Source organism: Amblyraja radiata, chromosome 22 (genome assembly GCF_010909765.2).
Source record: "Amblyraja radiata isolate CabotCenter1 chromosome 22, sAmbRad1.1.pri, whole genome shotgun sequence".
In the NCBI taxonomy this organism is placed as follows: Eukaryota; Metazoa; Chordata; class Chondrichthyes; order Rajiformes; family Rajidae; genus Amblyraja; species Amblyraja radiata.
In genome coordinates, this window is record NC_045977.1 from 32,765,429 (window position 1) to 32,780,390 (window position 14,962).

The 14,962-nt window shown below is 44.6% G+C and overlaps 1 protein-coding gene across 1 annotated transcript in view; it reads left to right on the forward strand.

Annotated features, from left to right (window-relative positions):
* The first annotated feature begins 870 nt into the window (after positions 1-870).
* LOC116985868 (germ cell-specific gene 1-like protein) overlaps positions 871-14,962 on the forward strand; it is a 127,879-nt gene continuing 113,787 nt past the window's right edge. The window contains exon 1 of the mRNA XM_033040957.1: positions 871-1,533. Within this exon, the coding sequence (XP_032896848.1) occupies positions 1,233-1,533 (301 nt within the window). The 5' untranslated portion in view covers positions 871-1,232. The remainder of the gene's footprint in view (positions 1,534-14,962) is intronic.

Below are 14,962 nucleotides of genomic sequence, written 5' to 3' on the forward strand. Positions count from 1 at the left end.
TGTGAATTTTTGTACTACTCGGCAGAGGTCGGCGGGCCCGTCGGGCATGCATTGATCTAGAATGTAACCACCTCGCTATTGTTGGGGCTGGGATGGTACATGTAACCCAACAGGTTACAATATACTGCTGCCGCCCTTCGCGACCTGGCGAAAGACTCAATTGCAGAACGGGAATTTAAATGTACTGCCCTGAAATGAAATATTTCATATGTTTAATATCTGATTTCCGAGCGCTGATAATGTGATATATATTAATAGACACTGCCGGCATTATTGACATTAAGCAAGAGTGCATTCGATCATCTCAAAGTGTTTTAATGGTATCATATTTTCTCAGAAATAAAGGTTTAACGTTTTATGGATGAATTTCACCTCGAATTGACTTTCTGCCACGAGAATATCTTTCAACGTGACAGATAAATGCCAGCAGTCAAGACTGAAACACTTTTACATTTATTTTCCTGATCGATGGGCTCTGTTTGTTTGCCTTTTTTAAAAACTGTTGAAAAACTGAGCCTAATAAGATTGCTACAAATGTGCTTGTTGCGATCCTTTTGTTTTTTTTAATCGTTTCTGTTTTGTTTGTGTTTGTGTTTAAAACATGATTGTGTTTTAATACTTTAACAAGTTTAATTTTACGACCCATTCCCGCAACAAAACAAACAAGCAAACAAAAAAATCATATTCGACAAAATAAAAAAGTGTGTCACGTTCTAGGTGAAAATAGCTCTCAAAGTCAGATTTATTATTTCTCGTCCATCCGAGCGCACTTTAGACGAATTGAGGTTGGTTATTTATTTCAGGGCAAGCGACGTGGCACATAATGAACAGCGTGGCGAAATTTGGAGAGAGTTGGTGACACTACAGGTATCTGTCGAAGGAAGGCGGCGGCAGCAACAGCAACAGCAGCAGCAGCAGTAGCAGCAGCAGCAGCAATCTCGATGCACCATGAGTTTCGCCGAAGATGTTGCTGAGACGAGAGGCAGCCTTTCCCCGTCCGCTACCCACACTATCCAGTACTTGCCCGCACACCATCGCCGCACAATGGGCACATTGCAGAAGGACATAGAAGAGGGAACCCAGCTTTGAGGCAAGCATTTTACACGATCCTTCGCTGCGTTTCAATGCAGACCTGAAACCCCAGCTGTGTGTGCATTGTCAGTGACGACTCGCTCTCCAAACCTGAAAGAGAGCGAGATATATATAGAGAGAGAGAGATACTTCATGGTACAATGAAAACCACCAGGAAATGTAGAGCCTTGCTGGCGGTGGGCTTAAACTTAGTGGCTCTCTTCTTCTCCACGACTGCTTTCGTCACAACCTACTGGTGCGAGGGCACCCAGAAAGTGCTCAAACCAAACTGTAACAAGGTCACCAAATTAAACTGCATCAACCTTAACGGCAGCCGAGTGGCGAACAACTCCAATTCCAACCTGCCCCAATACAGCTGGGATACCGGGGACGACAAGTTTTTCTTTCGCTACTTCCACACCGGCATTTGGTACTCCTGTGAAGAGAACATAAACGGCATCGGTGAGTGTGACAGACAACTCGCGCTCTCTCTCTATCGCGTTTCTCTGCTTTAGCGGGTGTCGGTCGGTCTAGTGGGGTCTTGTGGCGGGTCCCCTCCTGAAACCGCCTCTGGTTTCTTCGGTCAGAAACATCGTGCATTTAAAAAAAGATGCTACAGAGAGAACTAAAACTACACATTTCAACTGTTTACAGGCAGCCGCTCTCTGTGATAAAAAACGTTTTGCACTCTGTTAGCCTCGGACGTTTCTTAAGCAATTCTGAAACTACTCTGAAATTGAAAAAAGTAGGGGGCTTATATTGAATCTGTGATTCCAATTAGTTTCAATGAGGATGGCACAAATTCTGAGCGATTTAACTGAAGGAAGACGTGGACAGAGTCATAGAGTCATATAGCATGGAAACAGGCCCTTTGGCCCAGCTTGTCTGCCCCGAACAACATGTCCCATCTACACTAGTCCCACCTGCCTGCATTTGGCCCAAACCCCTCTAAACCTGTCCCATCCACATACCTGTCTAAATGCTTCTTAAATGTTGCGATAGTACCTGACTCAACTACCTCCTCCAGTAGGTCATTCCATACACCCACCATCCCTTGTGTGAAAAGGTTACCCTTCAGGTTTCTATTAAATCTTTTCCACCTCTCACCTTATGTGACCTATGTCCTATGCTCTCGATTCCCCTACTCTGGGCAAGTGCATCTACCTGACTCAATCACAATTAACACGGGGACACCTTGATCAAATCCCCTTCAGACTCCCAAACTGCATAGGCTCATTGAGAAGTAAGAGCACTGAGAGATTTAATCCTGAGTTAAGCAATAACTCTTAATCTTTCTACTTGGCACCTGATTCAGTAAAGCAAACAATTTCTAAAGCAATTTACCGTTTCTGCTTCACTACTTGCTTAGAATAAACATCATTCATTCAAGTCAAGTTTATGCTCATATGTGTAGGAAGGAACTGCAGATAGACACAAAATGCTGGAGTAACTCAGCGGGACAAGCAGCATCTCTGGATAGAGGAATGGGTGACGTTTCGGGACGGGACCCTTCTCAGACTTCGAGATCTGCAGTTCCTTCCTAAAGGAACTGCAGATGCTGGTTTAAACCAAAGATAGACACAAAATGCTGGAGTAACCCAGCGGGACAGGCAGCATCTCTGGAGAGAAGGAATGGGTGACGTTTCAGGTCAGGACCCTTCTTCTGAAGAACATCACCCATTCCTTCTCTCCAGAGATGCTGCCTGTCCCGCCGAGATACTCCAGCATTTTCGTGTCTATCTTTATTGTCATATGCACAATGAAAACCTTGGTGTAGAAGTGACCCAGGCAGCAAGACTCGGATAACACACAGAAAAATAAATTGTACATAAATTACATAAACCTCACATTAATTCTCCAAGAAAATGTAAAGAAAAAGATTGTTTGAAAAACAAAAGTAGTGCAAAAATACATGAATTCACTCATTCATCGTGGATTTCTTAACAATTTTGTTGAATAAATTAGTTGTTCAGTCAGTTGTGTTTATGGAGATAGTTTGTTTATGGAGATAGTTCTCATGAAAGCTCTAATTTAAAAAAAATCATATTCATATATGGTCGGGATTGAGAGTTTTCAAGTCAGATAGATGCAGCATGGAAACAGGTTCTTTGGCTCAACGACCATCAACCACCCATTACGCAAACCCTACATTTGTATTCTCCCCACATACTCATCAACTTCCCCTTCCTATTGTTCTACCACTCACCTACACTGTGGGGCAATTTACAGAGGCCCACCTTAACCTTCCTACCTGTATGCTGTCAAGAGAGAGCTAGATAGGGCTCTTAAAAATAGCAGAGTCAGGGGATATGGGGAGAAAGCAGGAACGGGGTACTGATTGGGGATGATCAGCCATGATCACATTGAATGGCGGTGCTGGCTCGAAGGGCTGAATGGCATACTCCTGCACCTACTGTCTATTGTCTATTGTCTATTGTCTATGTCTTTGGGGTGTGGGAAGAAACTGGAGCACTCGGAGAAAACCCACGCGGTCACAGGGTATGCTTGCAAACTTTAGCAAAGGATTCCATCCAGCATCAGAACCTAAAGACACCGTGGGTTTATGCTCAAACAGAATATATAACAAGGAAAGTTGTCCAGCTCTCAATATCTGGTAGTCTATCAAACACTGAAGTTAAGATAAACTTGCATTTCTATCGATAGTTCAGAGGGATGAAAAAGACTGTCATTTTGGTTAATACTATTTCAAGGTAAACAAAAATAAGTGGTTATGCCTGTTGTCAGTGGCGAGGAAACCATTTTAGAATGTATGTGGTACTGAAAAGTTTAATAGTGAAATAAAAATCAACAATTATTTAGAGTACACCAATAGTTGGGAAATACTGATCACAACATTGTATTCAAAACAAGAATATGCAAGGGCAATGTTGAATCATTAGACTTCACTTCAGACTTTAGAGATACAGTGCGGAAACAGGCCCTTAAGCCCACCGAGTTTGCGCCAACCAGCGATCACCCCGTACTCCAACTATTTTACACGCTAGGGACAATTTACAATATTTTCTGAATCCAATTAACCTAGAAACCTGTACATCTTTGAAATGTGGGAGGAAACCAGAGCACCTGGAGAAAACCCATGCAGACACAGGGAGAACGTACAAACTCCATACAGACGGTACCCGTAGTCAGGATTGAACCCGGGTCTCTGGCGCTGTAACTTGCCACTATGCTGCCCCAATGAGTATTCACCTTTATCATTCTAGGGATTGCATCATTGGGATGAATGGGACTATGGCCCCAATTAATCATGCAGAAAAGTTAAATAGCAAGTCATTTAAGACTGAGGTCATTTTTCACCCAGAGAGTTGTGAATTTATGGAATTCCCTGCCACAGAGGGCAGTGGAGGCCAAATCACTGGATGGACTTAAGAGAGAGTTGGATAGAGCTCTAGGGGCTAGTGGAGTCAAGGGATATGGGGAGAAGACAGGCACGGGTTATTGATACGGGATGATCAGCCATGATCACAATGAATGGCGGTGCTGGCTCAAAGGGCCGAATGGCCTCCTCCTGCACCTATTTTCTATGTTTCTATGTTTCTATGTTTCTAACAACATTGGAAAATCCACAAATGCATTCATTGCTCATGGAAAACTCCACACAGGTGGGATTCAAGGTCAGGATTGAACCTGGGACTCTGGCGTTGTGAGGTTGCCGCTCAACCAACTGTGCTGCCCTTTGATCATTATTCAGAAAGTTTCTGTCACTAATTGGGAAACTAATAGCATGGGAGATCATTCTCTGAACTTGCTGCTGGATTTGGAATGGGTTTACAAACTTAGCTTTTTTTTTGCATTTATCCCACATTTTTTTTAGCAAATACATTTTGACAAAAATTGCTGTCTGCAACAAAATGCTCCTTTTCTCTCTAGGACTGTACATAAATAACCACAATTCTTGAATTATTTCTAATTTCTTAAACAAGTGAAAACACTTTTTGGTCATTGTGTACTTGTTACAATGCACAACAAACCTTATAATTCTGAAGAAGGGTTTCGGCCCGAAACGTTGCCTATTTCCTTCGCTCCATGGATGCTCCTGCACCCGCTGAGTTTCTCCAGCATTTTTGTGTACCTTATAATTGTGTCGGAAGGAACGGCAGATGCTGGATTACACCGAAGAAGGACAGAAAATGCTGGAGTAATTCAGCGGGTCAGGAAGCATCTCTGGAGAAAAGGAATAGGTGATGTTTCGGGTCGAGACCCTTCTTCATTCTGAGTCAGAGGAGAGGGAAAGTAGAGGTATGAAAAGATACAGAACAAATCACGTTCACCAGAGATGCTGCCTGACCCGCTGAGTTACTCCAGAATTTTGTGTCTATCTTAGCTATGTGACTTGGAGGGCAATCTTCAGATTGTGGTGAGTTAGGTTTATTAACGTCGCCTATTCCTTTCCTCCAAAGATGCTGCCTGACCCGCTGAGTTACTCCAGCATTTTGTGTTAATCCTTATAATTGTGTCAGCATTGGACAGGGAGAGAATTAATTTAGTTGAATCTTATTCACCCAGTTAATTGTTATGTATCATTTAATAGTGTTTGCAACATAGAAACATTAAAAATAAAGCACAGGAACAGACATTTCGGACCACCATGCATGCCTTTGCTGATGTTAATGTCCAATTAAACTGATCCCATCTGCCTGCAAATGGTCCATATCTCTCTGTTCCCTGCCTCTTGATGTGTCTGTTTAAAATGACTTTTAAATGTTGCCATCATATCTGCTTCGACCACTGGCATTTTCCAGGCACCTTCCATTCTCTGTGTTCAGCAAATCTTCCCTCGAAAATCTCTTTTAAAATTTTCCCCCTCTCACCATAAAAATCGACTAGTGCTCTGAACATTGGGTGAATATGTTTGAACTGATTCTGTCCTGGCACCTGTCAGCTAATCAGCTGGAAGTCACTTATTATGTTTATCAGAGTCCTCCTTTTCTCGTATTACAGCTCAGTAGAATTAAAGGAAAGTGGGACAAAATATTCAAAAATACTTACTGATTCGAGTTCCTGACACCGACAATTCAAATATCCCTCCTCCCTCCCATGTCACTCATTCAGTGCCTGTTTACATTTTGACCAAGGTTGAAAAAGTTGTCCTGAGTATTTTGTAATCATATTTTTGATCTGCGCGTCTTGTGTGGATTTTTAACAATCCAACTATTGGAATGCACACGATTGTAAATGATCTAATTAGGAAGCTGATAGATGAGAGGAAAGGGCTTTCATATTGGCCATGCAAAGCAGCACCACAACATCGCGGCACACTGATCTGTATTCAGAAGAGAAAAGATAGGCTAATGCTCTGTGCATAATAGCATCGAATGAGGATTAGTACATCGTGGGTGCAAGGCTACACCTGAAATGACCCCGACCTTTCTCCTCCTATTCGCACCAACCCGTGTACAAAGTCGAGTGTAGCTTAAGAATATCAGTGCGGCGGCAACTGCTTAGTGCAGCAAGTTTCCTTGATGTTTTGATCAACTACAAGGCTTTGTCCTGCTTGCATTTATTTGCAAGGAGAGGACCAACGCACAGATGATAGGTGTAGGAAAGAACCGCAGATGCTGGTTTACTCCGAAGATAGACACAAAATGCCAGAGTAACTCAGCGGGACAGGCAGCATCTCTGGATAGGAATGGGTGACGTTTCGGGTCGAGATCCTTCTTCACACAGATGATAATGTGTGTAGCTTGCATTGCACCATGGTTCCGTTTACAATGATGCTTCAATCTCCTCCATTCATTTTCTAATCCCTGAAACACTGAATAGCAGTTTTACCTTGATAATGCCAGCCTTGGATTTATTTTCAAGAAAGTCTTCCAATTGTACATGCTGTCGTTTTATGCACATTCCAAATGCTTTTGTTTTGGTTATATTCTCGGAGATATAAACGTATATAAAACCAAGGAAAGGTTTGTCAAAATGATAGCCCTCTTGGCAATTTAAGGCTTGTTTTCGGGGAAATTAGCAACTACAGTGGGAGTTTGAACCTACCAAATGGTGGTGCCACAGTTTAATCTAATGGCTCCTCGGTACGCCTGTACTCTAGACGACAAAAACACTTGCACATTTTCAATTGCACTGGGCTTCTCAGTTTAGCTGTTAGGAATTTTATGTGTCCACCCTAGGAACAGTTCAATTCACATTTTCAATTCAATTATATTTTATTTTCACATGTACCTAGGTACAGTGAGATGCTTCGTTTTGCATACAACCTGGTAAAATTATACGGCAGACCTCACCTAGGCATCGCACAAGTGTCGCCACGTTTTGGCGCCGACATAGTTTCAAAGGTTCTCCGAACAGTCTTTTCTACCGCCGGCCATCGCACGTGGCAGCAGGTGGCCCCAAGGCCGGGTCCCCGTTCATTCTCGGCGGCTCCCCCCCCCCCCGTTTTGTCAGACTTATCAGAAGTCTTATAGGAAAGAACTGCAGATGCTGGTTTAAACCGAATATAGACACAAAAAGCTGGAGTAACTCAGCGGAACGGGCAGCATCTCTGATTAGAAGGAATGGGTGACGTTTCGGGTCGAGACCCTTCTTCAGACTGAGTCCGGGGAGAGGGAGACACAGAGATAAGGAAGTGTAAGGTGTGAAAACGAGACAAGGGGGATGGAGATCAAGGAACATGTAGAATAGGTCATTGTTAGCTAGGAGAAGGTAACAACAAAGCAAACTGATAAAATGAAAACCAGGACAGACAGACTAGTCAGAGAATGGAATGGGGGAAGGGATGGAGAGAGAGGGAAGGCAAGTGTCACTTGAAGTTAGAGAAGTCAATATTCATACCACTGGGGTGTAAACTACTCAAGCAAAATATGAGGTGTTGTTCCTCCAATGTGCGCTAGGCCTCACTCTGACAATGGAGGCCCAGGACAGAAAGGTTAGCGTGGGAATGGGGAGGGGGAGATAAGTGTTTAGCCACCGGAAGATCAGGTAGGTTTAGGCGGACTGAGCAGAGGTGTTCAGGAGGACAAATGTATGGGGAAAGTATGCATTTAATGGCAGGACCATTAAAGTAAGGGGATTTGGGGACGCGGGGAGGATATTGGCGTTTAAAAGATATTGCAGGGGAAAGTTTTTACACAGACTGTGGTAGCTGCCTGGAACTTGCTGTCAGGGATGGTGGTTCAAAAGATAGGAGAATGCCCTTTAAAAAGCGTTTAGATGAGCACATGGTTACGCAGATAATGGAGGGATAAGGATCATGTACAAGCGGATGGAAGTAGTTTAATTTGGCATCATGTTCGGCATCATGTACTGTTCATTTGCCGAAGGGCCTGTTCGTGAGTTTTAGACTATAGAGATATAGCAAGGAAACAGGCCCTTCGTCCCACTGAGTCTGGGCCAACCAGCGATCACCCCATACACTTACACTATCCTATACATTGGGGACATTTTTACGATTTTACAAAAGCCAATTAACCTGTACGTCTTTGGACTGTGGGAGGAAACCGGAGCACCCGGAGAAAACCCAAGTGGTTACAAGGAGAACGTACAAACTCCGGACAGACAGCACCCACAGTCAGGATCGAACTCGGGTCTCTGCCGCTGAAAGGCAGTAGCTTGACCGCTGCGCCACCCTGCTCTCCCGCTCCCTGTGTTATGCTGTACTGTTCTATGTTCCAGTTAACACAACAATTTTATGAGAGATTAGAACATAGCGTATCCGTGACAATGTCCGTGACAAATATGATTCTAAGTTAATCTAATCTGAAGCTGAATCCTCAGTTGCCCAAATAAGAATTTAATATCTGAGCCAGCATGTTTTTATTTCATTGCTTCAGGGTTCTGCGTGTGATTAAACAGGATATTGCGGGGCATGTTTTTACGCAGACTGCGTGCTTGGAACTTGCTGCCAGGGATGGTGGCGGAAACATATGAGACTAGCCTTTAAAAAGCTTTCAGATAGTCACATGGATTGGCAGAGAATGGAGAGCAGCACGGTGGCACAGCGGTAGAGTTGCGGCCTTACAGCGCCAGAGACCCGGGTTCGATCCTGACTACGGGTGCTGTCTGTGTGGAGTTTGTATGTTCTCCCCGTGACTGCGTGGGATTTCTCCGGATGCTCCGGTTTCCTCCCACACTTCATAGACGTACAGGTTTCTAGCATTTGGTAAAAATTGTAAATTGTCCCTAGTGTGAAGGATAGTCTGGGGATCGCTGGTCAGCCGGGACCTGATGGGTTGAAGGGCCTGCTTCTGTGCTGTATCTTTAAACTAAACTAAATTAAATTAAACTAAGCTAAAGGGTAGTTCATGCCAATATGTGCTCCATGTAATAGACAGATCAGTCTTCTCTCACTGCTTTCTGGACAATTGGCAGCAAGGATTTTGCTTGCTGAATAAACAGTGAAACCATTATAGCTATATTTAGAAAACAGGTTGAGAAATGAATACTTGTAGCATATAAAAAAAAGCCGTGGAATAAAATTAGAAAGTAAATGATTTAAATCTAGTCTAGTGTATAATGTTTCCAAGATTCGAGTTGGACCAAAATTTGGCAAACTGTTCCTTCTTGTCTGAGAGCAGAATCAGAAACATGAAAAATTGGAAATTCAGAACTAGTTTACAGAGTCAACATTGGAGTCAGTGACTGGCCATTCTATGGAAATCTCTGAAATCAGGCTTGACTCGTTCAGCCATAAGGTATATGAATAATGTGTAGAAGGAATAGCAGATGCTGGTTTACACTGAAGATAGACATAAAACTCAGCGGGTCAGTTGCATCTTTGGAGAAAAGGAATAGGTGACGTTTCATGTTGAGGCCGTCTGACACGCAGAACCCTGAAGAAATGACATAAAAACATGCTGGCTCAGATATTAGATTCTTATTTGGGCAACTGATCATTTAGGCTCAGATTAGATTAACTTGGCATCATATTTGTCACGGGCATTGTCACAGATACTCTATGTTCTAATCTCTCATAAACTCCGTACAGACAGCAACCATAGTCAGCATCTCCTGTGGTTGGGGGAGTTTTAGTGGGAGAGTGATGAGTATTAGTGGATATGGAAGTCTAGACCAGAGTAATGAGCACAGTCCCTCTGGAATGAGAAAAGGGGAGGGGAAAGAAAAATCTGCCTGATGGTTGCAATCATAGTGGGAGCGATTGAAGGTATGGAGGATAATCCGGGCACCCGAAAAAGGGACCACATCACTCCGATTCTGGCCACTCTCCACTGGCTCCCAGTGCGGTTCAGAATCAATTTCAAGCTCCTCCTTTATGTATACAAAGCCCTTAACGCGCTTGCCCCCACCTATATCAAAAAGCTTCTTACCCACCGTACCACCTGCAGGTCCCTCGGATCGGCCGACTTGGGGTTACTGACCATCCCGCGGTCTAGGCATAAGCTCAGGGACGACCGCGCTTTTGCGGTTGCAGCACCTAGACTATGGAACAGCACCCTCTCCCCATCAGAACTGCCCCTCCATCAACTCTTTTAAGTCTAGACTTAAATTTTATTTCTACTCTCAAGCCTTTCTTGAGGTCCTCTGAGGGAGCGCTGTATGTATGTATCTATGTATGTATTGTTGATCTATGTACCACTGTTTGTAGAACGTTAGTACCTGCAACTAATGTAAAGCACTTTGGTCAACGAGAGTTGTTTTTAAATGTGCTATAGAAATAAAATTGACTTGACTTGATAATCTACTAAACATAAAGACAGATGGGGTAGAAGGCGAGTTTGTGGGGAGACTGCTCCTTCTTCTGGGCTATAATTTGATGAGCTATATTTTCCAGTTAGTTTAGTTTATTGTCACGTGTACCGAGGTGCAGTGAAAAGCTTTTTAGTGCGTGCGATCCAGTCCACAGTACGGATGCAGGATAAAGGGAACCTGCTGTTGGAGTAAAGGTTTAAAAGATGGGAGGCACAGTGGTAGATCTGCTGCCTCACGGCGCCAGAGACCCAGGATCAATCCTGACTGTCTGTACGAAGTTTGTACTTTTTCTCTTTGGTTTTCCCCGGGTGCTCTGGTTTCCTCCCACACTCCAAAGATGTACAGGTTTGTAGGTCAATTGGCTTTGGTTAATAAACATTGTAAATCGCCCCAAGTGTGTGTAGGACAGTGTAAGTGTGCGGGGATCGTCGGTCCACATGGAAATGGTGGGCCGAAGGGCCTGTTTCCCCGCTGTATCTCTAAACTAAACTAAACTTAAACGAGTGGAGCAATTGTGATGAGTGATTCCAGATCCGCATTTGTGAGCAGTACGCGGAGAGGCGCCTGGTTTAGGACATTCTTTCTCTGCCCTCTATTTTCAATCATCTCTTCTATTTACACCTCCTTCAGACAGATCAGCTGTGATTAACAGGCTAGAACCTCCTCTCTCAGTCGGCACCAACACCATCTGTGTCATTCAATTACTTTCGGTCTCCAGTCTAATTTTGGTTTTAGTCTTTAGTTTTAGAGTTTCAGTGCGGATACAGGCCCTTCAGCCCACTGAGTCCGTGCCGACCAGCGATCCCCTGCCCACTAACACTATCCTCAGCACACTCGGGACAATTTACATTTATACTACGCCAATTGACCTACTGTCTTTGGAGTGTGGGAGGATACCAGAGATCTCGGGAGAAAAGCCACGCAGGTCACGGGGAGAACGTACGGACTCCGTACAGACAAGCGCCCGTAGTCAGGATCAAACCCAGGTCTCTGGCGCTGGAAGGCTGCGACTCTATCGTTACGCCAACGTGTGTCCCAAGGTCTCCACTCTCCAGTTAAATTTCCATTTGTTACTCCTCCTGCCTTTCACACCCCTGCTCATGCTCCCCCCCACCCCTGCAATTTAAAACATGTTGTTCCCTAACTTTTTCCAAGCCACTAGAAAGTTCACAAGTTATAAGCTGATCGTGGACTTTAGGAGGGCACATCATCCGAGGACGTACACTCCATTGAGGATAAATGGGGATCCTGTGGATAGGGTGAACTGTTTTAAATATCTGGGAGTCCACATCTCCGAGGATATGACATGGGCATCACACGCCTCAGCACTCGTGAGTAAGGCAAGGCAGCGCCTTTACCACCTCAGGCAATTGAGGAAATTCAGAGTGTCTCCGAGGATCCTCCAGTGCTTCTACGCAGCGGCGGTGGAAAGCATCTTGTCCGGGAACATTACTATCTGGTTTGGGAATTGCTCTGCCAAGGACAAGAAGGCTCTGCAGAGAGTAGTGCGTTCGGCCGAACGCACTATGGGAACTTCACTTGCCCCCCTGCAGGAACTATACATCAGGAGGTGCAACTCCAGAGCCAACAATATCATGAGAGACCCCTTCCACCTCTGCAACGGACTGTTCCAGCTGCTACAGTCAGGCAAACGCCTCCGTTGCCATGCGGTGAGAACAGAGAGGTTGAGAAGGAGTTTCTTCCCAGAGGCCATTCGGACTGTAAATGCCTATCTCACCAGGGACTAACTCTACTGAACGTTTTTCCTTCCATTATTTATTATGTAAAGGTATATGTGTGTTATGATTGTGTTTATAGGCTGTTTGTCTTTTTACACAAAAGTCCGCGAGCATTGCCACTTTCATTTCACTGCACATCTCGTATGTGTATGTGACAAATAAACTTGACTTGACTTGACTAGAATTAGGCCATTCGGCCCATTGCACCTACTCCGCCATTCAATTGTGGCTGATCTCTGCCTCCTAATCCCATTATCCTGCCTTCTCCCCATAACCCTTGACACCCGTTCTAATCAAGAATTTGTCTATCTCTGCCTTAAAAATATCCACTGACTTGGCCTCCATGTCCCTCTGTGGCAATGAGTTCCACAGATTGACTACCCTCTGACTCAAGACGTTCCTCATCGCCTCCTTTCTAAAAGAATGCCCATTAATTCTGTGGCTATGACCGCTGGTCCTAGACTCTCCCACCAGTGGAAACATCCTTTCCACATCCACTCTATCTATGCCTTTCATTATTCTGTAATTTTCAATGAGGTCCCCCTCAGCTTTCCAAACTCCAGCGGGTAGAGGCCCAGTGCTGTCAAACGCTCCTAGTATTTGTTGAAGCGAAACATCCCTCTACATGGATGTCACTGACTTAGTAAGTATCTCCAGCATTTTCTGTTTTGTTCTAAATTTAGTATAACCTGCTTCTCAGCTACTTATGAAACGTTCACAGATGCTATAAATGCCACGCTTTACAGCTTGAGGTATTCTGCGGCTCCTGGATGATAAAAAAAACTAATATCTCCTGTTATATTCATATTTTGTGGATAAATTGCTTGCTGGATCTCTGAATGGCCCTCTCCTCCAGGGTACCACTACTGCCATCGCAGTGAGGCAGCAGTTGAGTTGCTGCCTTACAGCAAATGCAGCGCCAGAGACCAGGGTTCGATCCCGACTACGGGTGCTGTCTGTACAGAGTTTGTACGCTCTCCCCGTGACCTGCGTGGGTTTTCTCCGAGATCTTCGGTTTCCTCTCACACTCCAAAGATGTACAGGTTTGTAGGTTATTTGGCTTGGTAAATGTAAACATTTTCTGTAGTGTGTGTAGGATAATGTTGATGTGCGGGGATCGCTGGTTTGTGCGGACCCGGTGGGCTGAAGGGCCTGTTTCCACGCTGTATCTCTAAACTAAAAACGAAACTACTACAAGAGTACGTGATACCAACTGCTGCCAGAGAGCGGCACAGTGACACAAGTAGTCGAGCTGTGGGTTCAGCCACCCTGCTGTAATCCCGACCTCAGGTGTTTGCGCGGCAAGGTGGCGCGGCGGTAGAGTTGCTGCCTTACAGCGCCAGACACCCAGGTTCGGTCCTGACCACGGGTGCCGTCTGTATGGAGTCTGTACGTTCTCCCTGTGACCGCGTGGATTTTCTCCGGACGCTCCGGTTCCCGCTCACACTCCAAAGACGTGTATGTTTGTAGGTTAATTGGCTTCTGTAAAATTGCCCCTAGTGTGTTGGATGTAAAACTGGGATCATATAGAACTAGTGTACAGGTGATCATTGGGTTGGCGTGGACTCGGTGAGCCGAAGAGACTGTTTGTATGCTCTATCTCTAAACTAAACTAAACTCTGGTGCTGTCAGTGTGAGTTTGCATGTTTTCACTGCCACTGTGTAGGTTTCCCTTGGATGCTCCTTACATCCCAAAGATGTACGCGTTGCTAGGTTAATGTGCCACTGTAGTGTACCCCAACCATGTAAATAAGTGATTGAATCTGGGAAGAATTGATGGGGACCTCCTTTTCCATTTATTTACCCTATCGCCATTTTATTACCTTAATTGCGGCAGATTTTGGTCAGTTAATCTTGTGGACACATTTTGCATTTCACTGAGATCAAATGAATAGTGAAAGGCTTGGATAGAGCGGATGAGGAGAGGATGTTTCCACTAGTGGGGAGTCTTGGGCGAGAGGTCACAGCCTCAGAATAAAAGGACGTTCATTTACGAAGGAGATGAGGAAGAGTTTTGTTAGCCAGAGGGTGGTGAATCTGTGGAATTCATTGTCACAGAAGGCTGTGGAGGCCAAGTTAACAGATATGTTTAAGGCAGAGATAGATTTTTGATTAGTACGGCTGTCAGGGGTTATGGAGAGAAGACAGGAGAATGGGGTTTAGAGGGAAAGATAGATCGGCCATGATTGAATGGCGGAGGAGACTTGATGGGCCGAGTGGTCTAATTCTGCTCTCATCACTTATGAACTCATGAAATGTGGACATTCTTGTGCTCCATAACCCCCACAATATCGCCATTCAGCAGGAAACTCTTGGTCTCAGATTTGGGTGGCACGGAAGCGCAGGAGTAAAGTTGCTGCCTTTACCAAGGACATACAGGTTTGTAGGTTAATTGGCAAAATCGCAATTTGTCCCTAGTGTGTAGGATAGTGAAAGTGTACGGGGACCACTGGTCGGTGCGGACTCGGTGGGCC